This window comes from Pezoporus occidentalis, unplaced genomic scaffold (genome assembly GCF_034315485.1).
Source record: "Pezoporus occidentalis ecotype Australia unplaced genomic scaffold, CSIRO_AGI_Poc_V1 ctg271, whole genome shotgun sequence".
In the NCBI taxonomy this organism is placed as follows: Eukaryota; Metazoa; Chordata; class Aves; order Psittaciformes; family Psittacidae; genus Pezoporus; species Pezoporus occidentalis.
Genome location: NW_026914622.1, coordinates 358,851 through 386,471, shown reverse-complemented (window position 1 = coordinate 386,471; position 27,621 = coordinate 358,851). Strand labels below are relative to the sequence as shown.

Sequence of the window (27,621 nt, the reverse complement as noted above, 5' to 3'; positions counted from 1 at the left end):
TGAATCAGCTCAGCTCTCTTTACTCAGAAGCTGTGCAGAAATGGTGAACCATCTGCTCTCCTGATTGTCCTTAAAGGGTAAATGAAAATTGAAGAGAAGTTTGTCCAGGTTTGATGTGGGTTTGTGGGAATGACTCAGAGTTCCCGGTACCTCCAGTAGCTCCTGGTTTATCTTTTGCTAGAGTAGTCCAAGCTTGTGGTGTTCTGTGGTCCTTTTCAAGCAAAATTTGTCCCTTTACCTCTTTTTCAGGAGTCTGTCTAGTTTCAGCAAGCTTGTAATTGCATTTAAACATGTGTCAAATGGCTGGCGCTTCTTTTGTCCTTCTCCTGGGGAGGCACACTGCATCAGTCCACCAGCTGACAAAGAGAAGCTATTCATTTTGATGAGAGACAGGAAACCTGTCAGGACTGACAAGGAAGGTTATCTGAAAGCAAGGCTCAAATTAAGGAGCCTTACCTTCTGTCTGTGCCACAAATACACAGAAGAATCTAAAGGATAAAGGATGTGGATTAAAATCTTAAATGGTTAAGTGCCAAGCAAATCCTAAACTGGGTTAAGTCTTTCTAGCAGGCAGAGACTGACATGACAGCATCTGGGTCTGTGAAATTCTGGTCCTTTTGAAATTCTTGAGTAACTGTTACACATTGCACTTAGTTTCAGAGAAAGCATCCCTTGAAACCTTATCATTAATTCACCCAGCGTTTGCCCTATGGTTCAGCAGCTGTGTAATCAGAAACATACAAAAAACCAGAAGTGAATGGAGAAGCTGTTACAGAGACCTAGGTGTTTGAACTAGGGCCTGGAGCTTGGTCATTTTGAAGTGATGCAAACTGTCCTCTGTTGTATAGGGCAACTTTTGGCCCTGGAGGTTTAGTGACTTAGTGGTCACCAGTGCTTTATTTTAGTATGTGTTTATTTGGCAGAGAAAGGATAAAAGCTCAAAGAAACCTTGAAAGTCTTATAGATGCATGAAAATTTGCCCTGGGGAGCCCTGCCGGACAGTGCATCCAGACACGGGTGGTAAGACAGGGAGCTAGTATGACTGGTGTATGAAAAGACAAAATATGATTTGTAGGATGATGCTTCTTAGCAGATCTTTGATTTAACAAATCTCTCTCAGTTATTTCTAGCTCTTAGTTGAGTGTTAATCATACTGATAGAACAGTCAAGGGAGGAATAGTAGAAAGGCTTTGGTTTGTGCTCCCATGCCTTTGATCTGTAGCATTTAAAGTATTGTGTGGGGTAATGAAATGAGAATGCTTTTTGATTGTGAGGCTACAAAACAACAGGTGCGGATTTGTCAAGGAAACTTGAGTGATTTCTCTGATGTGATTTGTGCTTCTGGTCATTGCATGATATGAAAGTAGCTGCATTCAGCCTTAGCCAAAAAACACTACTTGCTCCAGGATAAAAATAGAGCTTTAAAGAGGGCAAACAAATTATCTTCTGGCTCTTCCAGTCTCCAATTATTCAGAGAAGCTTCCATATGTCACTAACAAAGATAAGATGTATTAAAGAGCCAGTAAATTCTGCTATGCAAAAAGTCATTACCACATAAATTGAGAAGAGGAAAATCAGATGATATTTCTTTACCTGTTGCTATTAACTTTAATAGTAGCTGCTTGCATGTTTCATACAATACTACTACTACTACTAATAATAATAATATAGCCTTTCTAACTCATGGGGAGAATTTGGAGCATGGGAGAGCAAGCTGATAAACAAACCAAGTAACGGCACTCAGTATTCTGGAATAAAAAAGGATAATGTTCAAATGAACTCACTGAAGTATGGATGCCGATTACTACAGGCTTCCTTGTTGAGATGCTAAATGTGAAATATTTTATAGTAGAGCTGTCATAGCAGTGGTGGTCTAAGAATATAAGCAAGGTAAAGCTTGTAGGGAGGGAGAATATTGTTACACCTGCTGCTTCAGGGTGGGGAGGGAAGGGGGAGCAGCAGATGAGATTTCGATTTGAAAGCCATAGATCATCCTGTTCTCTGGAAAATGCTATTGCTGGAAACATGGTAGATCATATTTTAATTTCTGATAGTGGGTGGTGGTAGTATTTGGCATCCAGCTGTCCTCACTCCTCACATAGACTATTTGTACTAGTTGTGGGGAAAGAGAAGAGTATTCTGACCTTCTTTGATCTCTCTACTGAGAAAGCCAACAAGACTTACAGTGATGGTGGTGGATTTTGTGTGAGTGCGAGAGGTACAAACACCTGTTTATTTTCCATAATGTAATAAGTCACCAGATGGTAAAGGTTTTTATCCAAGCTGCTCCAGCTGGATTTGTACCAGTAACTTGGAGGTGAAAGGTGCCATAAGGTACTGTTAATCCCCAAAGCATTCATTATTCCTAAAATAATTTTCAGCACCTTTTAGTGTTCACATCTCTCTTTCATTGATGTCCATGCTTATTTATGCGGACAATGTTCAGATGAAGTGTAACTTGGAGTAGTTGGGTTTATGTTCTTTTTATGTGAGTGTTCCTGAGATTCAGTGCCAACTAGAAAATTAGTTGTCCTTGGATAGCAAGTTGGGGGCTTCTGTGAAATGAGTTGGTCATCTCATTGCAGTCTCCCGTGGATATGGACTGCCGCTAGCAGCCTCTGCAGAGAGGCAAACTGCAGTTGTGATAACATGGGAAGCATCCTGGTGGATAATATCTGATCATTACTATAAAAATGTTTTACTGTGAATAATGGCCAGTGCTTATTGGCAGTGCTGGCAAGAATCTGCCAGATTGGGTTGAGACTGTTCTGAGACTCTGGGAGCAGGGTTTATTTAAGATACAGGATTGGACCTTGGTGACTGCTTGGGTGGGTGGCAGTTTTGGAGAGATGCTAAGGAAAAGATCAGCATTGAAGGAGTTCACTCAGACCACAAGATTTTGAGACTGGCCAGTGATCAACTCTGGAGCAACAGGACACATTCAGGGATTTAATGGCTTGATGTTCTTCAGGCTAGTAAATGTCCAGAGGGGGAAATTCAGCCAGCTTTCTGCAGAAATCATCCTGGATGCAATGCACTAGCTCTAGAATGGGGCTGAAGCATGTTTAATTTGATTGTAATGAGGAAATATTTTTAACATGGCTGCATCACCACTGAAACAGCTTCTACTTCAGCAGATACTGCAGTGGTAGCTGCAAAACACTAGTGTTTGAATTAAGACTGTTTGGCTGAACAACTCTGTCTTCTGGGGAATGTTTTATATTATAAAAGCATAGTCATAAATACCATTTATGTGTAAAGAAACAGAACCAGAAGCTTTTAATCTTAAGAAACACCTTGCAGCAGGTATTTTAGAAATATGTCAGTATCTGAGTTGACATTAAAGTTGTTTATTAAAAGCTTATTAAAAGATAGGCCTAAGCATTCCAGTATCATTTTAAGAAGTAATTACAAAGCAAAAGAATTGTCAGAGCTTATGCTGACACTTTGAATAGAACTGCATTTATTCAGTCTTCCTTTAAGAAACAAGGACTGTACGAGTAGTTACTGTCTTGTGCAGGACAGCCAGTCATAGAAGCAGTCTCTGTAGTAAGCTATGAGGAGAGCTGTCCTCAGACCCTGAAACCAGAGAACACTTCTGTCTTTGTAGTTCTGTCTGCTCAGGAGAGACTGGAAAATGTCAGTTTTGCAGCTGCTGGTTCACAGTTACCATCCTTGGCAGTGAGCAGTGCCCAGCACCCTTCCAGCCTGCCCTGTCTGGAGAAGCAGCACAGCACTGTAAGTTTGCCAAGTGCAAGTACCCACAAACATATAGCACCCACCAAAGCTAGCACACCACTTCCCAGCCAAACTGAACTGGGGAAGCAGGCTTGGCCTCCATACTCAAGGGAGGGCGTAGATAAGGGGTCTTGTTGAGAGGACACCCACTGTCAGTGATGGTGCAATGAGGTGGATGCTGACTGTCCTGTGGGATCACCCTCTCCAGTCCAGCAGTTGCCAGCTGCTCCAGCAGTTGCCGCCACCAGCCTGGTTTTCCAGAGCTCTGTAGCTGATCAAGAGAATGAATCATCACTGATCAAGCTATTGCTTACATTGCCCTGTGTGCTCCCCTGCTACAGGCCTGGAGCCAGCTTTGCTGTACAGACTTAGCTCAGCACTGGAAGCAGCTCGAGTGGCCTCAGAGTCCATGTAGAATAGCTTACCCAAGAAGGCAAATTACCCTGCACTGAACTTCTGTGTGCTGTCCTGCACAGGATTTTTACCTGGATCATGGGCCTGAATCCAAGCTAAGCTAATAGTCTTCACTTTTAGTGTGGTGGTGACTGCTTGTGGTTCGCATATTTTATGGCAGCTTTACTGAGCTGACAGTTGCTTGGCAGGCTGCAATTGATTCTGGCTCTCTTGCTGATGCTCAGGAGAACCACTTATGTCCATATGGTATTTTGGAGACAGCTGCAAATGAGATTTAGTCAGTTTGAGTCAACCAAACACCTTGTAACTGAAGTAGGTTGATACATCTCTTCTTACTTCTTGGGATGGAGAATGCGACTCCACACATGACTATTTGGTCACCTTTTGGTACCATAAAAAGTGGACAAAGTATAGTATCTCTTCCTCACATCAACAAGTGCAGAGTGTCAACCATTACCTTGAATTGGAATGAATATGAGAAGGGCTTCATATATCTGGCATCTTACATAGTTATTGACAAAACAATCCTGTCTTTTAATGAGGTCCTCTGCTGCATTGTGATTTTAAAAATAAACCAAAACCCCTTATACCTGCTTTGTAAAAAGCTCTTGCAATATTTTATTACAGAAAGATTGACCATGAAGACATGAGTGGATTGATAGGAAGACATTCTGTTCTCAGCCTCTGGATAAAGGAAATGTAGAGTCAGAGTTGTATCTGGAAGCTGCTACAGATGAAAGGTTTGACATAGTGGCATGCAGCATTGGAGTTTGGGGGTAGGTGTCTGAGTAGGTGGCACTTATGGATAAGGGATAATAAAACCAGCAAAGTTCATTTGGGAAGTTGAGGAAAGACAGACTGTATTTTGAAAAATATGAAACAGTGTTTGTTTTTTCTTTATGTATTCATGGGAAAAATGTAGAAAGTAGAGAGATTTCAAATTGTGAGTTTTGGCACTAGTAGGAAACTTGAGTGCTCTTCCCTGCAGCCCTTCCTCCCCCTGTTTGAAGGTATTCTTTGCCTTGGCTCCAGTTAATTTCGTAGTTCATTTCAGAGATTAGATTTTTTTAACTCTGGTTTTACTGTGCTCTGGGAGTGGAAATACAGAGCAGATGTTTCAGTGCACATACCAAGCAGACACAAAGTTGAAATGAGTATTCCCTAGTGTCTCACATCCCACAGTGGAGATGCCCCTCCAGGCTTCCTCCAAAGCTCAAGAAATTCTGCTCCTTTCACACCTATTGTGAAAATACCTTTGTCCTTTATCCTGCTCTTCGTTAGTAAGAGTCTTTCAAACTGGAGCTGGACAGGACTGCTTGCTTTCCATTCTACAGTTTCACTTTGTTTCTGACTTGCTGCTGACCCAGACTTCAGCTAGCCTTTGTCTTTTGCCCATTTTTCTCCCCTTATGCCCCTTCTACCCACCCCCAAAAGCATCCTTAGGTGGGATCCAGCTGACACCTGTGTGGAGCAGTTAATATTGCTGTTGCTAATAAGCTGGGTTTAATGCTGCTTTAATTTGAAACAAGTTCCAGTTAGGCCCTTCCAAGGTGAAGTCCTTTAATACAGTTTCCAGTAAGCAGAGGGAAGAAAGCTCAGAATGGCACGGTTTTGAGGCAAGCACAGTGTTCTGAAGTGATCAAGTAACTCGGGCTGAGTGAGACAGCTGATGATCCTAGAAGTAAGAGTAAGTAATTGTATTTTGCTGTACCAGGGTGTGTTTTTCAGAATGAATTGCATGTAGGCTTTGTATGGTCTGATATTTCAAACTGGATACTTCTGGTTTTCAGATTTGATCCCTGAATGTGTCCTCCATTTGCAGACTGATCACTGCTAGATTTGAGGTTTCCCATTTCCCAGAGTGGAACAGGGACTGTGCATGACTATTTTGACATCATACATCAAGAGGCTCAGTTAACTAGAGCTGGTTTTAAAAATATTCATGAGAGTCACACAAGAATTGAAGAATTTGCATATTTGTTTTTCTGTATTACAGGGCTGAACAGATCTCTTCTTAGAATCATAGAAGAGAATCATAGAATAGTTAGGGTTGGAAAGGACCTTAGGATCAAGTTCCAACCCCCCTGCCGTGGGCAGGAACACCTCACACTAAACCATATCACCCAAGGCCTCGTCCAACCTGGTCTTGAACACTGCCAGGGATGGAGCATTCACAACCTCCCTGGGCAACCTATTCCAGTGCCTCACCACCCTAACAGGAAAGAATTTCCTCCTTATATCCAATCTAAAAGGATTTTGATTGGATAAAAATCTAAAAAAAGGATGCCCTTGCTGGGTTTTTCCCATGATCTGCCTGCTCAAGTTTTTCATTTTGTAAAATAGTCTGGGTTTTGCACACAGTGAATAAATAAAGTGAACAGTGGGAAGTTTTGTTGCATGTTTATGGAACATGCTGGTCAGCACAGCTAATTGGGTTTTTATATCATGACGACAGGAAACTCTGCAATGCTCCATCTGGAGAGGAATGATTGATGGTGTGTTCACAGACAGCTGGGTGTACTGGGTAGAAGACAGTTCTCACATAGGTGCTGAGCAGTGAAGCTGCAGAACATCAGCTGTGCTTGGTCACATCCCTCACCAATATTTCAGAAGTAAAATTTTCCAGTTAACCTTCTTTGCCAGATACATACGCTGTACTTAATCCTTCCTCCTTATCTCTGGATGTTGCAGTGGCAGGTTCCAGAGAGTCTCACTGGGCAGAATGGTCAAAGTTCTGCCCTCCCCTCTCTAAAGCAATGTTAGGGATACTCATCAAAGAGTAGCTTATTGACTTGAACATATATCAAAGTGATTATGGGATATTTCTCCTCTTCCTTAAATAGAAACCTAAAAGTAACCTGTTCATTTACTTTGTTGCTCCTAACATGACTTTCTTCCTCCTTTCCACGCTCAGTGACTCCTTGTGCTGCCTGCAAACCATGGACTAGTTCTCTGCTTTAAATGCCTTACCAGCAGCTTCCATTCCATTTTTTTCTTGGCAGGTAAAGTGCAAAGCCATTATGTGCTTTGCCCTTTCAAAAATGTCAGTGGAGTCATGTGATGTGCTGAGAGATGGCCCTTAAACACTTAACCATCAGCGTTTCTCTTCAGTTATCTGCACTCTGATTCTGCTTTCTGTTAGCTTGGTGTATTCAACATTGCATTAGGCATGACATGTCCCATCATGAGCTGTAAGCATAATGCCAAATATTTGGCTCTTGTAAGGTCAATCTCTGCCGGCATGAGGCTTTCTGTCATGTTCACTGCAAGCCTTGGAGGAACATTTCACTGTGGTGTTGGTAGTACACTTGAGCAGACATTGTAAGTGCTGGTGTGGGTGGGGAGTGGGTTTCCATCCATGGCTAAGAGGGGCAGGTAGAAAGCAAACCCAGAAAGAGTACGTGTCAGAAGGGTGGCTTTTTTTTTGTTGTTGTTGATTGTTGTTTTTTTTTTTAATCAAAACTTTAAGAAATAACAAAAGAAAAAGAGATAAAAGAAAAAGCTGGAGAACTGTAGAAAGCATTTTTGTGGATCAGAACTCTCTGATCTTCCCATCTGAAAATAGGGATGGGAACAACAGCCACTCCCAAACTAAGCAGATGACTGGAACTGTGAACAGTGAACCACAGCCAGCAGTTACCTGTAGGTCATGCTGGGAGACTTAAACCCCATGCTGCTGCTAGAAGTGCTTTGCGTCTCCCTCCCTTTCTGGAACAAGAAATCATATAATCACTGTGTAATCCTCTAGGTGGAGCTGAGTGAATTCCCCTATAGCTGTCTCCCATGAATAGACGGAGGTATTTCACTCTTGGGATTGCTCACTGCTGAGAGTCTGCCTGTTCCCTTGCCCTCTTAATCCAGCCACATGCCCGTGTTACTGCATAAAGTTTTGATATATGGCTGTATCCATTATTGTTCCTGCTTTCATTTCTGTTAAAGCTATGTCATCCTTTCCAGAAAGGCAGTTTCCCCATCTGGTAATCAGCTGTGGATATGCAATTGCAACTCCAGTTAACACTAATTCTGATTTGTGTTTAATATGAGACCTTTGAAAAACATTTAAGTCTTCAGTGATTCAAGACAGATAGGATTTTTTGTTGGTTTTGGTTGTATATATGAGAGCTGGAGAGGAGGGGGTCCCCTTTAAAAGGTCAAGCTTTAAGTGTAGGTTTCTCCAACTTCTATATTTAATATAAAAACATACTCCTTAGACATACTGATGGTAGAATTGATTTTTAAAAGATAATAAATGGTCATGCATCCCCCAGAATTCCAGTGTTAAAATCTGGTTTTGTGTTGAATTGGAAACTCAGGGAGATCTAAAAGCACAGGTTTTGAGGTGGTGTTCAGCTGGCTCCTTCTGAACACCTGTAGCACCTCAGGCAAGATGTCATTTCAGTCCTGCAGCCTGCTGTCATCCTCCAGGCAGAGCTGCCTGCCACGAGTGCTTTTCCCACTGCTAAATGTAGTGGCTGCCACAGCAAGGAGAGTGAGAAGCAGCAGGGCAAGATTCCAAGTGGACAGGAACACAACTAAAATTCCTAGGGGTCATTAATAATCTGGAGTAGGAGAGTGTTGAATGTGGCAAAAACAAAACTTTCCCACTTGGACTGACAAATAAAAAAATTTCCTTTACTGGCCCAGAAATAGCTTTGGATATGTTTATATTTTTCATTTGAAAACCCAAAGCAAATGGATGGATGTTATATAGAACAGAAAGTACCTGTTCCCAAACTGGATCAAGTAATGGAAAGACAGAACTCCTGCTGTGTTACAGTATACTTCAAGTTAACAGGTTGGAGGGGGCTTTAAGCAACCTGGTCTAGTGTGAGGCGTCCATGCCCGTGTCAGGGTTTTGGAACTAGATAATCATTAAGGTCCCTTTCAACCCAAATCATTCTGTGATTTTATGATTCTAAACAAACTACCATGAAATTCCTGTGTGCTTTCTATTAATATTTAAAGAGCAGCAGTGTCACATCACATTTCTTATGCTATACAGTCACTCTGTCTGTCCTACAGTGCTTACAGATAGACAGGTACCATGGTATTGGTAAGTACTTTTGCTTTGTGTTTCAATAGCATGAATGACTGTCCCTGAGCTGGGGCTGCTGCACCTTAGCATGCCTGCTGTCCACACTTTCACAAGAACGACCAATTCCAGAAGGTGTAATAACGAACATCAGTGAAAAGTTTTGATTGTTGAAGGCTTTTTCCATTTTAGCAATTATATCTGTGTTTCCTTGTTTCAGAGGACATAGGAGGAAATTGTAGTTTCAGCTAAATCTGTTTTCTGGGACCAAATTGTTACCCAGTGGTACATGAGCCACACAAAACTGATCCTAACAGAATAGCTAAAAGAATATCAGGGTAACTGAGTATCGTTTTGCGCTCAAGGCTCTGTCCTTCGCTGAAAACTATCAAATAAAAGGCAAGCACACAGGTCCTGAAGCACTGTCAGTCTTTTAGTTCTGCACAATTGTTCTTTGTTTGAATTTCCAGCTATGGTGGAATTCTACTGTGGACTGGTGCCTTGAGGTGTAGAAGGGAAGGCCTTGAGACACCCTCGAAATAATACAGGCAGAATTTATACCCAGTGGTTTGTGCAGTAAATGGCACTGTGGTCCAGTATGGGTTTCTGCATGTTTGAGACCTTCTGCTAAGGGGGTGGGTGGTAGTGACCTGCAGGGTCTCGTCTTCAAGCCTTAAGGGGGGCCACAGAAGCCAACAGACTTATCAGTGTTCAGTAGACAGTAACTGCTTTTGTCTATGTTCTTAAATTAAGCCACGTCCTTCAAACTTGCACTTAGCAAGTGAAAAACTGAATGTTAACTGATAACAAGTACTGGTTGATTAATACACAGAACTAGTTTGGGTTGCTGGGTTGTTGTTTTTTTGTTAGAATATTTAGAGTTCTTTGTCTCTGCCTTGGATTAGGAAGGTGTCCAAGATCATCAAACAGTTTAGATGAAGAGGCTTGAATGGGGTGGGGAGTATGTGTTTTGTTTTGGTTTGTCAGGACTTGAAGATCCCCTAAGTAATAACATGTTTCAGCTCTTTGATTAGAACAAAAATATCTTCAAAATGGGCAGAGAGCTTAACTGAAAAGAAAGCATTCAGTTATGTGCTTTCCAGCATGAAATTTTCAGAATATAACCTTACAAGTGATAAGGAACTACATTTGGCACTTTGTCAGTAAAGGGGTTTAACAGCTTAAGAAACTGTTAAAAAAAAAAACAAAACACCCAAAAATCAACAAACTTTCTGATCCTACATGCACTAATCATCATGGTTAAGATACCTTCTGTCTTTGTATCAAGCTCATAGTCTCAGCATTAATTTTATAGAAAAAATTATTTTGGAAATAATTTTTTTATTGTAGTGAAAATAAGATAACATTGTGTTCGTATGTATACACACACACAAAAAGATTAATTGTATATGCACTGAAATACCTCATACTCAGTGTCACCAAGACCCTTCTCAGCTTGTGCACAGCAGATACTACAATACCTTTAAAACATGTCTGATACCAGCCACCATCCACCACTGTGCTTAGCAGGAGCAGCACCAAAGCTCCCAGGGCTGGCAGCCGTGCTGCACAGAGACAAGTCACAAGTTGCTGCCTACCCTGGGCCCAGTTCTTCCCTGTGTTGTACAGTTACTATAATCACAGTCCCCAGTGCTCCAGGATGGCTTAGCTGTGCTGCTGCAGGGCCAGGAGGCAGTGGACTGTGCCTCAGAAACTCTGGACCAGCTGCTCTGAGAGTCCTTGGGTGACCCAGCAGAATGGGGACTCTGGTCACAATGGTGATAGTCAGCACATATTATTTCCTGCTGTGTCACGTTATTTGGGTTTGAAGTGGTTTATGTAAGCATTTCTTTCAGATGTTTGACTCAAATACCCATTCCCTGCCACTCAAGGCAAGAAGATACTACACAAGTGATGCAGTGAGGTTTTCCAGAAGATGTAGAACTGCTTTGAAACATTCACTTGTTTAGCTAAGCTGCCTACAGACAAGTAATTAATTCTCACTGTCACTTAACTCTAAAAGTATCAGGTGACCGTTGGCACATGTGGGCCAAGAACTAGACTGCAGAAAGAACAAACAACTTGGCCTTGTTTGCTATCAAAAGCTAATGTGAGGCTATGAGTGTTCTAACCTTTGACAGCCACGTGAATGCCTTAAACAAGAGACACCGGGTGACTGAACAGAGCCCACCTTAACAGGTGGTCAGAGCTTGCTTTGTAATTTGAAGATAAAACTCCCTTTCTGTACCTCAGAGGTCCCCATCTCAATTCAGCTATTTTAAAATGCTTCAGGCTTTTTTGGTTTAAGGAATTCTACTCTGACTTCCACTAAGCCAAGAATACTGTCATTTTTTTCCCTTCCCCATAAAAATTTCTGCCATCTACCAAATATACTTACATTTCAGTGGTACAGCCTGATTTTGAAACACAGCTCATGGCAGTGTATTGCCCAGTTCAGTAAAGAAAATTCAAAAATCAGTTGGCTGAATTGAACACTGAGTCAAAACTAACTTATTTTTTTTTTTAAAGGATGGGCACAGAGGGCACAAATTTTATCATTAAACTATTCATCTTTCTATATAAACAATTAAATCCATTATGAACATGAGGATAGGGAAACACACAACAAATAATAATGTGTATTAACTTAAAATATCAAACAAATTCTCTACATAAAAAAGGTCAGTGTTAGTCACTTAAGCTTCACAGAGCATTTTTTTGATAGAAGCCCTCTATGCCCCAACTTGTGTGTCTGCCACGAACAGCTGGAGAATCAACTGCCCTGGCTTTCAAAACAGGGTTCTGTGCTGCAGCAGTACTGCGCTCCCTTGCTGGGGTGCCCCATGGGGTCACTGGCAGGCAGGGTGATGCTTGTCAGAGCCCTTAGGAAGCTTGTAGGCTCCTTGCTGCACTCTGCTTTGCTAATGCTAGGGACAAAATGTACCTCAGGCGTCTGTAGAAAAGAAGAACTTCTCTGGTGAGGTTATGGTTGCATTTTTATAATGGGAATGCTTTAAAATAATGCTAACATAATTCTAGCACAATCACGCTCACAAATCATTCACAAAGTATTTCTTCCACTAGTGCTGGATACATGTGAAATTGCTACATACCTGGATACCTGTGAAAGCCTCCAGTGAGGGGGTAAATGCCAAAGAGGGATTTTAAATGTGCATTTTATTTTGGTAGCGCATGTATCTTCTGTTACGTGATGAGATTTTTTTTGCCGTGGTATACAGACTTCTGCTGTCCATTTCAGAGTTAAAGGAAAATGAACTTTCATAACCTCTACCACTTCTGATCACGTCTTAAAAATGTCACTTTACAGAAAAGCCAGAAATAATTGAGATAGGTATCTGTACACTTTAGCCATTCATGCAAAAAAACATCTGTATCATCCCTGCAATGTTAAGACTATAAGTAACTTTGCAGTAACATCTGAGCCCATTGCTATGGCAACAAGGTAGTCTTTATCTTCCACATGTATTCTACTGATTTCTTTTTTCTTAAAGCAGCTTCCTGAAACAAAAAATAGAGAAGAAATTATTAAGTTAGTCTCTTTCAAACACTGAGTTCAAGGCTTGTATGAGGCAACCCTTACTACTTTCCAGCTGTGGAAAATCTAGATGCTGATCCTTTTCAAGGTGAAAAAATGAACAACTGACATGGGAACATGTGAACTGCTGTTAATTTCAATTAAATAAAAAAAAAAAGATAGTTGATGATCTTAAATTTTTGCCACTGTAGCTATTTTTAAAAGGATCCCATAGTATCTTTCAGACTGCCCCAGTTAGCTGTAATTTGCTGCTTGCTACAGGGAGAGCAAAGTTCATAAGAACGTGTATGCTACTAATTTATTCCTTGATGGCCTTTGCCATGATTGGCTCTCACCAAAGCACACAGCTCAGCTTGGTTAGATGTTTGGAACTGTAAGCTTTATGTTCTGGTAAGTGCCACCATACCAGACAGGGCTGTACTACTGGTCTGTCAGGTTATAGTTAGTTGCCAAGTCTTGAGAACTCTAAAATTTCTATTTTAAATAGAGCACTATGCAGTAGTAAGTACACTACAAGAGTTAAGAAGGTTCAGTCTGTGCTTTCAGGGACCTAAATTAATGGCAGTGCTTCTCCAGCACCCCTTGATTCTAGGATTCTTCTTCAATGCTTTTAATATACCTTCTGGGGTTATCTATTTTTCACACTGATTATTTTAAGTACTTTCAAAGGATTGAACTTCAGAGATAATGTTGAAATCTTAACCTCTAGTGTTCCAGCATTTCTAGACCCTTGAAATGAAAAAATCCAGGAATGTAGTAAAGGGCACATAAAAAAACAGCAAAGGAGTTAGTTATCCAAGCAAGACATTTCACTCACATCTGATGCTGCCTGACAAACTCTGCAAACTGACGGTCTTTAGCGTAGAGCTCTATAATTCGAATTCTGTCCTGAATTTCCTAGAATACAAGAAACACACTGTAAGTAGATAACAGAAATTAGAATACTACTGAAATAACTGATTTATGGGTTTTGGAAAATAAAACTCCCATGTTTTGCTGTTTCAAGGAGTAGAGTTTGAAAAGGGGCACTCCCAATACTAAAATTTGACTTCATGCTATTTTCATTTTTAAATGAAGCACTTGGAATCCAGTAATACTTTACTTTTAAATCAAGGCCTAAGCTTGGACAGAGTGAGACGCATCATCAGGCTGTTACAAACCATTTATCTCCCATAGATCCCTACAAGTCCAGCTACAGGCTGGATTCACACCTCTCACAGTTGCTTAAGGATCTGTGGTTAGTGCTTAGATGCAAATCCCTTCTCTTTATCAAATCCACTTTAGCATAAACCCTGGATACTGTGTATACAGGAAGAAAGGAGAGGAGGTGATCTAGCTTGCAGGTTATAGAAATATGTATACTTTAAAAACAAAAAAAACAACCAAACAATGAAACTGTAGAAATGCCTGGATGCACCAGGTTCTCACTGTATAACTAGTCTTACATAAGTAGTTGGCACAAACCTCCCCAGCCCTCATGAAGTCATTTAAGAAGTCAGCTCCCTCATCATGTGAAATTAATTACAGTTCAGAACACACCCATTTCCTTCTCTGTCCCTAATAGCAAGTGGGGAAGGGAATCCTTTCGCTCTTCCCTTTAGTAGTTGCAGTAGCCATAGTTCCAGCCTGTTTCTTCAGAGCATAGACATTGGGAAAAGAGTGGGCCCACCTCTTGGGTTACAAGTGTGAAATAAGCTTATTGTTTACATGATCTTTTCCATGCCACTGTGAAAACAAAGTAATTTACCTCCTTAGTAAGCTCACTGTTTTCATAAATGTGCCTGATCTCTTCACTGCTGTAGTCTGTGGATGTCTCTGCACTGGTGGAGCTGTAGGATGTTAGTTGTGGGTATCTCCGGTAATAATGGCTGTAGCCAGTTGTGTCACTTTCGTACATGGGGTTGTATTTAACTGCATTCTCAACAGACGAGAGGCTGTCACCCTGCCTGGGGGAGCAAGAAACAAACTATGATCTTCTCTGCAGCCTGGAAAGGCAGCAGGCAGATTAAGGAAGCCTGGCATATGGAAGCTCCTGTACATCCTATTATTATTATAGCAGATGTGTTTTAAAATATTAGATGGTGTCACTTACCCCTGTGAGTCTTCAGTGTCACTCTTTGTGTACTGGTCTCGAAGGGTCCTGGCCAAGAAGAAGATGACAGCAGATGCCACAAGAAGGAATCCTGCTACAGAAGCAATTGCAATACCCACAACCAGTGGCTCTGACACATATTCTTCACAGTGCTCCCCTCTGTACCACCAGTTCTCTCCCACACGACACCTGCAACAAGGAAACACGGGGAAATTAAACACCAGCAAAAGCATTGGTTAATGTAAATGTATTTAACTTTCTGTATGATGTTCCCTCAGTTAAGGCACCTCAGTAAATACCTCTATGTGTTCAAGCACTAACATACTTTTATTATTGTGAACAGGCTTTTTGGTATAGAATCATAGAATAGTTTGGGTTGGAGGCAACCTTTGCATGTTATCTAGGCCAGCCCCCCTGCAACAGGCAGGGCCATCTTCAACTAGGTCACACTGCCTTGAATGTTGCCAGGGATGGGGCATCTACTCCTTTTGGGCAATCTGACAGAGTGTTTCACCCTTGTAAAAAAATTCTTCCTTATACCTAGTCTGAATCTACCCTCTTTTGATTTAAAACCATTACCCCTTGTCCTATTACAACAAGCCCTGCTAAAAAGTTTGTCCCCTTTCTTCTAAGCCCCCTTTAGGTATTGGAAGGCTGCTCTAAGGTCTCTGGGGAGCATTCTCTAAGCCGAACAACTCTAACTACTGGATGAAGATAGGTAAAATAATAAAAAGGATTATGCATTTGTGATGGAAGAAGCCTGTGGGGCTTTTCTTTTTTTTTTTTTTTTTTTTTTGCAATTTAGAGTATTTTGTGATGTGTTAAAACTAGAAGGAGTTTAGCCTAAGTAAAACATTAGGCCTTGGCTGAGCCTTGCACGTGACATATGGAACACTGTAAAGGTAGAAAGCAAGTTGTCTTAATTATCTTGTGAGGTAGATATAACTGAAGGTGTGTTAAACAAGCAGAATGTTTATAGTGTCATGAACTCCACGATGGTTAGTTAAATAAAAACAGAAAATAAATTGCTAGAAAGAAGTGTGCATCCAAGATTTGTATCCTTAGCATTCAGTATTTTTATCTGCCTCTAGTTTTGAACATAAGAACCTTAATACTGACTTTAAATATACCATTAAAACCATATTTGCATTATAGAATCATAGATTGGTTAGGGTTGGAAAGGACCTTAAGATCATCTAGTTCCACCCCCCTGCCATGGGCAGTCCGTGCCTCACACTAAACCTTGTACCCAAGACTCCGTCCAACCTGTCCTTGAACACTGCCAGGGATGAAGCATTCACAACTTCCTTGGGCAACCCCAGTGCCTCACCACCCTCACAGTAAAGAACTTCTTCCTTATATCTAACCTGAACTTCCCTTGTTTAAATTAGAACCCGTTATCCCGTGTCCTCTCTTCATGCAGTCCCTGATGAAGAGTCCCTCTCCAGCATGTTTTCTATAAAAACTGAAGGAATTGTAAGGTGTTCTCACTATTCAAACCAATTAACCTTATAATAAGAAACATCCCTAAATTAAGTCTTCTAACATAAGTATCAAAAATAGTTTCTGAGAGTAGTAAGCAATACTTTGAATTTTTCAAAAAGTTCTTACTGAATACTGGTTGGACTATGCTTGAGTTCAGACACTTACCTGCTTGTCATTAACAGTACTGTACAAATATTATACAATATATAATACATCTGGGACAGCATCCATTCGTCTAGCTTTAAAAGCATTTTTGTTTTGCCTGGTAACTGCTGGGACTCCAAAATTGACTTCAGAGGCGTTCTAGGTAAACTTAGTTAAAATCACTTGAAGGAACATAAATAATAACTACTAGTAGTAGTATTCTTTTTTTCAGTAAGTCTTTTATCTTTTTTCGCTAGGTACATTTTTTTTTAAAACCAGACTGTTAATATTGCTTGAAAAGGAAAAAATAAGTGCAATGTCAGAGGGAGCATTGTTTTTTCTGTATGTTGTACTATGTCTTGTCCCTTACCTGTAAAACACAGGCCTGCAATCTTCTTATGAATCACATATATTTTTTCCCAAACGGCCATTGAACTTTTTCCTAACCAAGAACACTATTTTTAATATATTTATGTTGTATGAATGTGCCTTTCAGATATGAAGTAAGTTTTGACAGTATTTAACAGTTTGCTACTTGAGAAAACCTCTGCAGATTAATTCTGTCCCCAGAGGTCAATGAAGATGATTTGAATAGCTGAATATATTCCATTACTACCCTTTTTCGTAGTTGTTTTTAATTCCTGATGTTTATTTTCTATTAAAGGAATGTGTTAATATCTCACTTCTGATATATACATATATACATATGAATATATATAATGATTATATAATATATATAATATATATATCCCACTATTAAGTGGTACCTCCACTCAGCAGCATAACATGAATGATAATCCTTATAATCTCACCTGCTACACATAATTTTAGGGTATTTTGCACAGATCTCATAGAATGCTACAAGAGAGGAGACAGAAAGGGCTTTTCATACGGGCAGCACATGCTTCAAGCAGTGGGATGACCTACCTGCAGATGGCCCCTTGCCCAGGGCTTATGTCACACTTCCCATCATTCAGGCAGAAGTTTGGTTGCAGGTCACAAATGCTGTTGCATGGCAGCCCATCAATGCTTAGGTAGCCAGGATTGCAGACACACTCGGCTTCCCCACTCCAGCGATTTACTAAGCATTCAGAGAACTCATTGCAGGCCTGGAACTTGCAGGGATCAGCTTGTTCACCTGAGAGTACACAGAGCAGAAAATACTAACGCTAGAGGAGAAGCTTAACTGAGGCAAAGCACTGGCTGGCTGCTGCCATTTTCTGTAATGGTCTCTTTGTTAAAATAATCCCCCAAAATCCAGCATGTGTCCTTCTTGAAAAACAGAAGGTTCTGCTAAGGTGAACAAGCACTAGGGTGCATGCCTCTGTCCGCACATTGCAAGTCTGTGTCATGGCTAAGACCACCCACCAGGCTAATTGAAAATGCAAGTATAAAGTGTTCTTTTTCTTACTGGAATGTGCAGTACCTCAGATGTTCTCTGCCTGCTGGAACTGTAATGAGTAAAACACAGCTGATCTCCAGTATTTCTTGTTACAGAAAACCTAGGCAATGTACAAGAAAAGGGCAAAGGGACTTCGGGCACTCGTCACCTCCTGTGCCAGGGTTTGCCTTTTTGTCTGCTAGGAGCACAAACTTGTAGTATTTGAGATACCTCACTTGGACCAAGTGTAAGAGGCTGGCATACAGTTAAATGATCAATATTGGAAGATTCCTCATGCTAATTAAACTCTCTGTATTGAAGAGCTACCTCAGAAGAACAGTTACCGATTGCCAACAGGTGAGCACTGCTATTTTTCTTTAACCTTAAAACAGGAAATATTTCTGAGTTGCCTTTATGGTAAACTCCTGACTAACTGGGAATGGGGAAGAACTTTCTCCCTGTATCAGACGAGGGAAATAAGAGGGCCTGTAACTTTTTAGTGCAACCAAGGCCTTGCCTCGAGAGTAAGGCAGCAGCTGTTGCCTGTGCAGATACCCACCTGGCAGCTAAACTGGCTGGCACCTGTGGGAATAACCACATGGAGTAAGGTCAAACTGCACATGAAACTAAGCACAAGAGAGATGAACACCACTGTTCCTGCTGAGCAGCCTTCCTTCTCACTCTGCAGTGAAAGCGCAGCAGCATTATGCAGAGTATTACTTCAGCCAACTTTGGCTCCATATTTCTATGTGGGCCCTATACAGTTTGCTTAGTCTGGGTCTCACTTTGATTTTTATCTCTTTAGTCCCTTAACAGGGACTGTCTATCTGTCTGAATTCTGTCTTTCTAAAGTCCAGCCTGTGAAAAGCAATTGGGCTGTGTCTGAAGTGCTGGGATCCTTTTAAGTCCTTAAAGCAGAAATTGCTCTAAATTCCTTGCACTAAAATGCATTTCCCTCCCATCCTTACCTGATTCCACATCCAGGGAGTATTTATCAATGGCCAGATTCATGGTGTGATACGCAGTGTTGCAAAAGTCTTCCAGGATCATGTACACAGCATTGGTGACATTCCGAGGCACAGGTTTGGCAAATTTCATTCGACTGTTCACCACAATGCTGCCATTTCTGAAGTTGAGGATTTCCAGATTCTGGAAGCCCGTCAGATTTGACTGGAGGTAGGGCACCAGCTGTAACACAGGGGACACAACAGAAAAGCTCACTCTTTGAATCTCTGCTCAAGCCAGCTGCATTGGTGTTGTGTCAGACAGCAGGAGCCTGAACTATTTTATCCAAATCCCACAGCAAGGGCATTAAAACTTTATCCAGTTGAGGCCTGTGCTGGCAGCATGCCAGAAACCCAAGTACTTCAGGCAGTTCTTAAGAGTATTCCAGTTTGCAGGCAGCTTCTAAAAAAACCTAGAGTTCAGAAATGCAATTCTTGGGATATACAGAGCGCTCTCCCTTGGTCAAACCATTGGGCACACTTGCCATTTCACAGGGTATTTGCTTCACACAAGTCCCCTTCCCCTCTCTCCCTTGCTCCCTTCATCTCCTGCAACAAAACGTTCATTTCAGTCAGAAGAGGGTAATTTCCTGGTTAAAATTTGACAATTGCAGCTGTATAACCCCTGTGGGGCTTTGCTAGCCATCAGCCAATTTAGGAATAGTTTAGTTCCCTGAGCTTGACACACTTGAAAGATGGACCAGTGCAAATCTGATGAAGATCAACAAGGCCAAGTGCAAGTCCCTACACCTGGATCAAGGCAATCCCAGGCACAGAATGGATTAAAAGCAACCCTCCAGAGAAGGACCTGGGGGTATCTGTTGACCAAAAGCTCACTGTGACCCGGCAGTGTGCGCTTGCAGCCCAGAAAGCCAACCATATCCTGGGCTGCATCAAAAAGAGTGTGACCAGCAGGTCAAGGGAGGTGATTCTCCCCATCTACTCTGCTCTCATGAGACCCCACCTGCAGTACTTCATTCAGCTCTAGGGGTTGGAACTAGATGAGCTTTAAGCTCCCTTCCAACCCATTCTATGATTTTATGGTAACTACCTCTTATTTAGGATGGGTTGAATGTTTTACAGGAAGTTACCTCATCACAGTCCAAATTTATTTACTTCTCTCTCCCTATAGACTAAATACAGAAGACTCCAGAAGCAAGTAAGGGAAGGGTTGTAGTGACTTCAGCTACACTGCTGCATTTCTTAACAACAGCAGAATATCCAGCCCACAGCACTGAAAAGTTACACTTTAGAGAAACTACCAACTGAGTAAAAGACATACAACACACCCCAGCCCACTGCCCATTTCCAGGCAGAATTTTCCCATAGAGGGACACAGACGGTATTTCTAAACACCAGTCTTGAGTTGCTCTCTGCCAAAGACAGCCAACAAACTATTATTTACCAACATTTTTGTTCTACCTGGTAATAGGCATTTTGAACAGAAGTGGCCCTTACCAGTTCCAAGAATCGCTGCTCCAACGCTTTATATTCAGGGGAGTTTTTATTGAACAGGTCCTCTGAGAATATCATGTTGGTAACCCGAAGACTGAAAAACACCACTAGAGCTCTTGAGGGGACAGGAGTAATATAGCCCTTTTCACGTGTGGCCCAAGCCACGCTGGCCATCTCTGTGGACTGAACATGAGTCGTTAGCTCCACATGACTTTTGGTCATGCTCCTTTCCTCCTCAGTCAACTCAGGAGAAAAGTGGACAGGGCTCACATGATCCAGGTCCACTGAAACATCCAGGACTTTTGCAGTTTCATCTCCCAGCTTTGTTGAGGTAGCCACAGATGATGACACTGTGGATCCCACAGCAGGGAAATGGGACGGAAGCTCAACAGTGCTGCTTGTTGCACTCACTGTTATGTAAGAGTTCATAACAGTGCTGAAGCCCATGGGAACATCTGCACTGTGGTCTGTGCCACCCTGTCCAGCAAAGCCCTCTAGCACAGTGGTCTGATCTATTACAGAAGGAACTGCAGTCACAGCTTGAGTGACAGGTGGCATTGCTGAATGTACTGTCTGACCTAATGAGTTTTCTAGTTCTCTGTCAGTAGGCCAAACATCAACAGGTTTCTTCACTGCTGACTCAGTAGTGTCTTGGCCTGCCAGTGATGAATCTAGGGTTTGCTGCTTTTCTGTGGAAGGATCAGTGTCTTCCATAGAAACATCAGGGTTGATGGTGGAAGCATCAGGGTTTACCATGGAAAAAGTTGCAGTCAGAATAGTTTCTGAGGAGCTTGTGTCCCAGCGGCCTATTGTAGCAGCTTCAGTTACATTTGACTGCTCCACTGTGAGTAGTTCTTCTGTCATTGTCCTATCTTCATTTTGGTGTTCAGCTGCTTCAAAAATGATGTTCTGACCTATACTGGACTCTTCGGGCTGCTCCATACTGACAGTCCCTCTAGATGCAAGGAGAGTATATTCCACAGAAAGACCAGTATTGTGTGGTGAAACAGGGGCCTCTCCAGTTGGCATGTCTACAAAGGAATTGTCCACTGAAGGCTCCAAAACCAAGGATGGTGTAACGAAAGAAATGTACTTGCTCAGTGTTTGTGTCTGTGTAGATGGTTCCACTGGTGATGGCTCTTCTGTCTGTAACTGAGGTACCTGCTGAGTTGTAGTCTCTGGAAAGACAAATATTTCAGATTCATCAAGGAAATCTTCATTTAGATTGGCCATACCTTCATTCTCCTCTTTGGAATGACTGTTTTCTAATTTATTCTTAGAGTTAAGAATATAGTCTAAGATCATGCCTTCAGGAATATCATCAGTTCTAATTAGCAAAGACTCATTGTCATCTTCAAGCCAGTTGTCAGCACCAGGGTAGAAAACTGGTTCCAGTGTTGCATCTTCCCAAGGCCAAATACTTGATTCCATTTCTTTTCCTGAACCATCAAAAGCTGAACCAGACCCATCATCATATATAACTCTGTCTCCAAGATACAGTCCCTCTTCCATAGGGCGGTATTCTAAGGGAAAAGGAATTTCTTCCACAGACTCGTGCAACACAGAGTCTGCATTGTTACTGCCTGCAGGACTATCCTGAGTTACTTCTTCCTTCTCAGCAGATTCTGTTTCTTTAATACCAGTCTCTATTACTGAGGAAGAGGCCACTGTTGGTGCAAAAAGCAGAGGAACTGCATAATCATCTGTAGATGGAGGTTCTTCAGGCACGAAGTGAAGAGGACTCAAAGGCAAATGGTTTTCAGATAGACTAGTATCTTCAAACCATAAGAATAAAAATAATTTTCCAATTAGTTATGATAAATATGATAAATATGATAAATAATTTCCAATTATTGTGATAAAAGGTGTCAAATTACATTCATTTTACTGTTTGTACATCAGTATTCAACATGTTTCCGTGATACCCTGCCCATGGGAGGGGGATTGGAACTAGATGATCTGAAGGTCCTTTCCAACCCTGACTATTTTATGATTCTGTGATACATCCCAGCCTTTGTATGCCAAAATCAGAAGGAACCCTGGTGACCTCTCCCACTTTTCATTTAGATATTCTATGGGCCAAGTGAAGAGACAAGAAAATACTTCTATGCAATTAAATACCATGTGGGTACCATTTCCTGAAAGGATAAACATTATTAGCTGTTACAAACATTTTAACTTAGCATATTATTCTTGGACACATACATGCAGGAAAGGTAAAAACTATCAGGGAAAGACATGCAGTTTTTTAAACCTTTCTGCAAAGTCATTTGGTGAACTATACATTAGTGAGTATCAGAAAATACTGGCATCCAAATCTAAGCTTCAGTCAACAGCATTAACTTACCATCTAAAGAACTGGAGGCTGAAAGCCATTCCAGAGAGTCCACAGAATCATGCCCTAACCCTGGTGCAGTGACCAAATGAAGAGCTGGATTTGCATCCTCTAAATTCAGCCCATCAAGCAAAGAAGTGATGTCAGTCTCTGAGGAGAGCAGAGCTTCCGGTGCCAAACTTGCTTCAGAGTTCAAATTTCCTGGTCTTGGCCGGATTTCAATGCCATTGGACTGTTCACTATCTGAAGTGGAATCTGGTTTGGTGAAATCAAAGGGCAAGGTATTGCTGACAGTTGATTCATCTGCTGAAGGGCGTTCAGCTAAAAAGGTGCTGTCCTGGAACATAAACCCACTATTAATATTTCCACTATTACAGGGGAAGCATTGGCAGTCTGTGTTGGGCTGCACACATAGAGGGTGTTAAGAGCAGCCAACAGCAAAATCTGGTACTACTGCCTCTGTAAGAACATAATGGGCAACAACAGGAGGGGCTAAACTGGGAGGACTGGCAAATACACAGCCTTGGCTAATCATGTGCAATGTACATGTGAAATGCACATCCTTGTAACATATATTTCATGTCCAGTCATGTCCACTAAAAAAGGAAAAGAAGCAATTTGGATTGTTGGGAGTGCAGCTTCCCTTAAGGTACTAAGAAATTTACTGTCTACACCCAGCCCATTTCGTTTCCTTTACTGAGAAAATGGATCTGTCTGTTTCTAATTAAACCAAAGAGAAATGCCTGCCTTCCTAAAGCATAAAGAGCTCTTAACAGCTTTTATTCATTAACTGCATAATCAATACAGTAATTATTATAGTTATTATGACACTTAAACCAGTTTAGGAGCTGAACATGAACGTATGCATGCCCTGTGGTCATTTATTGCTGTCTTTTAGTATGTGAGTGTCAGAACCCAGGGGGGAAACAGAGCCCCATAATGTAAAAAAGGGCATTTAGAACCTGGAATAACTTTAGTCTTGAAGCCAAGATGCCTGTACAGATAAATCATTTGTGAGCAGTAATGATGAACAAAGAACATGCACCATGACTTTGTGAATTGTTTGAAATGTGAAAAAAGAATTTGTTTGTAAATGTTCAATTTGCACACCATTTACTTACTAGTCCATATCCCAATCATTATTTGGTTTACAGCTAGAATACTTGGCACATTTCATCTTTGAATATTAATCTGTCTCTCATGCAGGAATTATATTGAGAAAAAAACAAGAAGAGATTAAGTTATTTGGTTAAGGCTACAAAAGCAACCTGACAGCCTAAAACTGAGGGATTCATGTGGCTACCTGCCCAAGTATCAATGCTCTTTCCTTTACTTGACCAGCATGAGTAACAGGAAGAATCAAAATACTTTTCAATTTGAAATTTTACTCCTTGTTGAAATATGGGTGAAACAAAATCCCAGCTTCATTCAAGCTGCATTTGAACGCTTTGGAAGCAAGTCATTTCAGGTATCTTCATTAAATTATTTGTCTACCTACCTATATAGATCACATTTTTATAGCTGGTTATTATGCCACCACTAACTCCTCACATTTTTTATTTACATGGTAACAATCAGTTGAAAAGTATGTATGCACCATATAGACATGTGCTCCAGCAATTACCTTTTCTTGGCAAAACTGACCACTATAAATAAAGGTGTAAAAAAAGTTGCTGTGCAAAATTAGAAACAAATTATACATATAAATTCCATAAAGAATGAATAAGGACAAGCAGCAATAGCTTCACAATACTTCTCTTTTTTAGGTGAGCATTTAGTTGCCAGGGATTGCACTTCATTTATTTGAATGTGGATAGATGTTCCTATGACAACTAACATTATTCAAAGATCTTGTTACAGTGCAATATATTACATTAACAAGTTTAATATCATATTGGCAAGCTCTGGTTTTTGCTAATGTCTTTTGAAAGCCTTACAAATATGACAGATGACTGCCAACACAGAACCCCCTCCCTGATTTTCCATTTTCTGCTGCCAGAAAGGCATCGTGTTTAGCAAGCCAGAGCATTCTACCTGTTACAGCTCAACAGAAATAACAATAAAATACGTATTTCAAAACTAGACTTGTTTTTTAATTTGCTTTTTTAGAGAGCTGTACAACTCTAAGAAAAGAACTGATGATTAGTTGGTACCATCTGCTAGCAATCAGATGGTGAAGTCATGACAGCCCCACATTATGTCATGAGTAATAGAAGTGTGATAATATAAATCCATTTATTCTCAAATCAGCTAAGAAAAATAGCAGTAAATTTCTTTTTCAGAGATGACAGTTGTAGTTAACTCTATCTACTTGAACCGTAATGGTTTGAGTTCTGTGGAAGTAACTGACTAATCATTTCAACTTTGTTTAATTATGTTTATGATTTTCTTAAATTTATCTGAATTTACTTCCCAAATTATCTATGTATTGCAGATTGCACACAGCAGGTTTTTGGGTATCTTCTACATAATTAAGAGTTTTTTTCTGAAGACACAATGACATTATTATACATAGTCTATGATTAGAAAACAGAAATGTTTCTTGTACATACTATTCCCTAAAACTGGCTTAACATTTATTATTGCAAAGCTACCTCTGCTCTAAAGTCTTCTTGCCTGCACATCTGTCAGAGTATCCACTAATAGAATGTGAAGATGGCAGAATTCCTTATCTTACTAAAATAAACATCTGCAACATTTCAAGCTAGCTCGATAGCTCCATATAAGAGAAAGAGCCCTTTCCTCACTTTTAACTTAAATTCATCTTTATCCACACCATGTTTAAGCCATTATGGCTAATCCATATGAATCTGCATTTTAGAAATCAATGATTCACTTTTAAAACTTACAGAATACTGGCATGAAATTAAGGATATTATACTTGCAACCATTGTAACAAGAATATTTGAGTTCTTTGAAGTGGCTGTGAATTTTGCTTCCACAAAGATTTCAGAAGTTGATCTGAAATTAAATGTGTCACATCATTATCTCATAATAAACTTAGAGAAAATCTACCACCAAGCATAGCTGGACCTGGATTTTTTGGCACCAACTGACCTCTTGGAAGCCACATCTGTGTTACACAACAGAATGCAGAACAGAAACCTGCCGGATAAATCCTTAAGCCCAGACAATGCTCCATCATTCAGCAGTTCCAGCTATTGGCAGAACAAGGGTACCTGATCTCAATGTTTCTGGCACCTAACTTGGTATCTCTGGTTAAAGTCCGTTTGCATTGTGCAGACATGGTCAAGGATACTAAGTCTCCTGTGCAGTGGAGAGCTCCAGTCTATGTCCTAGGTTGTTCCAGAGGTAGAGGAGATAATTACAGATTCAAGGGGAAAAGAAAGAAACCACAGCCTATTACTGTTTCCTTTGACGATGTTAAGGGAATGGATATAATTTTAAAACTGAACTGAGAATTTTCTGTGAAAGCAATACAGTAACAAAAGGAGCATATGACACTTAACATTATATCTCTTATAACAATCAGCTTCAGTGCTTACATCTATTTCTCACTTTCCAAAGAAAGGTAGTGTTGTGGGAAGAATCATGTCTTTAGAGCAATTTACAGTCCAAACATAAGAAGCAAGGCCTGGCTGTACAGCTGGGAGCACAGTACTGTCATGTAATATAAAATGATAACAGAAAATTGTTGTGAAACAGATATCAAATTATCAGATGAGAGATTTCACCAGGTTTTACTCCAGCGTAAGGTGTGCTTTCATTACTACATATTCTGCATGAACAACAGGATAGAGAAATTCTGGGTGCTGACTGCAATTCTGCCTTGCTGAGTTAAATTGTTCAAATGGGTCCAAAGGCCACTGCTCAGAACCGTACTTACATCGAACTCTGGGCGCTCCGGCACAACTGAATTCTCAGTAATCCAGGATGGGTCTTCTGGTATAGGGTGTAGTATTTCTTTCACTGTGGAAATATAAATTCTTGGGATATAAAGGCTGCAGTAGCAGTGTGAGGAAGCTGGTTTGAAAGACTAACTGAAAAAACTTCACTCATCTCAGATTCATGAGTAAAATCTTTTCAGACTGTTTTCCAGTGAGATTTCATTTCTGGAAATGCCCCCAGCTCACTAACAGGAAGTACAGAGTAGTTATGAGAACAGAAGGGTGGACAGCACTCCTCCACCACCTCTAGCAGCATTGGTGAATATTCAACAGTAAACCAGGTATTTCCTTTGTGCTGCTCAAGGCTACTAAACTAAAGGTCATCTTGGTGCAACATTCATCATGTGAACCAGATTTCCCCTTCTATTCCTGTTAATTTTTGAAAACACTGCTGAACTTTCATACTACAAAATTCAGCATCAAAGGAAAAGAAGAGACTAGTCTAATGGAGTAAGAATTAAATACCCCTGCCAATGACCTGCCCTGGTTAAAATCAGAGCAAACCAAGCTGCAACAAAGTTGTTTTTTATTGCTTCTTTTTAATTATTCAGAGGGCAGCTGCATAATTTACTCATCTGAGATTTACTTTATAAAACTTCAAGTATGTGGCCCACCGATGCATCATAATTAATACGCACCATTAGTAAGCTGGAGAGAGTTAGGGTCTAAGGACAAGGAAGTGTTTCCAAGCAAGGCATTTTTCTGGAGGATGTCAGCAATATAATCTTGGAAATCACTGATGGTGTACACAACTGTTGGATTATCCTCTATGTCCATAAAGGAGTTATCCTCCACCTTGTTGGAATGAAGGTTCATCAGGTCCCAGGTGGCATTGCTGACGGCTTTTCCATCAAAAGTAACAGCAAAGTGAACTTCCACCCCACTTCAGTTGTACAGAGAAAGAGAACATAGATGAGAGATGCAAGGTTTTCTAATGTATAGCAAACACTATGATTTTTTTCCTAAGACCCTGTGTCAGTACCTTTTTTAATAAAAAACATATTGCTTTAAAGGATTCTGAATAAAAATTATTTCTTCACACCTGTGTTTGGCTGCTTGTGTTTTCCACCACTGCAA

The 27,621-nt window shown here is 40.7% G+C and overlaps 2 protein-coding genes across 2 annotated transcripts in view; one reads left to right on the top strand and one right to left on the bottom strand.

The window, feature by feature from the left end:
* Positions 1–27,621, top strand: part of NXPE3 (neurexophilin and PC-esterase domain family member 3) — a 480,868-nt gene that overhangs the window by 244,513 nt on the left and 208,734 nt on the right. The gene's annotated exons all lie outside the window — the stretch shown is intronic.
* IMPG2 (interphotoreceptor matrix proteoglycan 2) overlaps positions 10,540–27,621 on the bottom strand; it is a 51,979-nt gene continuing 34,897 nt past the window's right edge. The window contains exons 12-21 of the mRNA XM_062624811.1: positions 27,183–27,427; positions 26,484–26,566; positions 22,649–22,973; positions 20,305–22,076; positions 18,811–19,030; positions 17,389–17,599; positions 14,833–15,021; positions 14,488–14,686; positions 13,558–13,637; positions 10,540–12,703 (exon numbers count right to left, since the gene is read on the bottom strand). Coding sequence (XP_062480795.1) covers positions 12,691–12,703; positions 13,558–13,637; positions 14,488–14,686; positions 14,833–15,021; positions 17,389–17,599; positions 18,811–19,030; positions 20,305–22,076; positions 22,649–22,973; positions 26,484–26,566; positions 27,183–27,427 — 3,337 coding nt within the window. The 3' untranslated portion in view covers positions 10,540–12,690. The remainder of the gene's footprint in view (positions 12,704–13,557; positions 13,638–14,487; positions 14,687–14,832; positions 15,022–17,388; positions 17,600–18,810; positions 19,031–20,304; positions 22,077–22,648; positions 22,974–26,483; positions 26,567–27,182; positions 27,428–27,621) is intronic.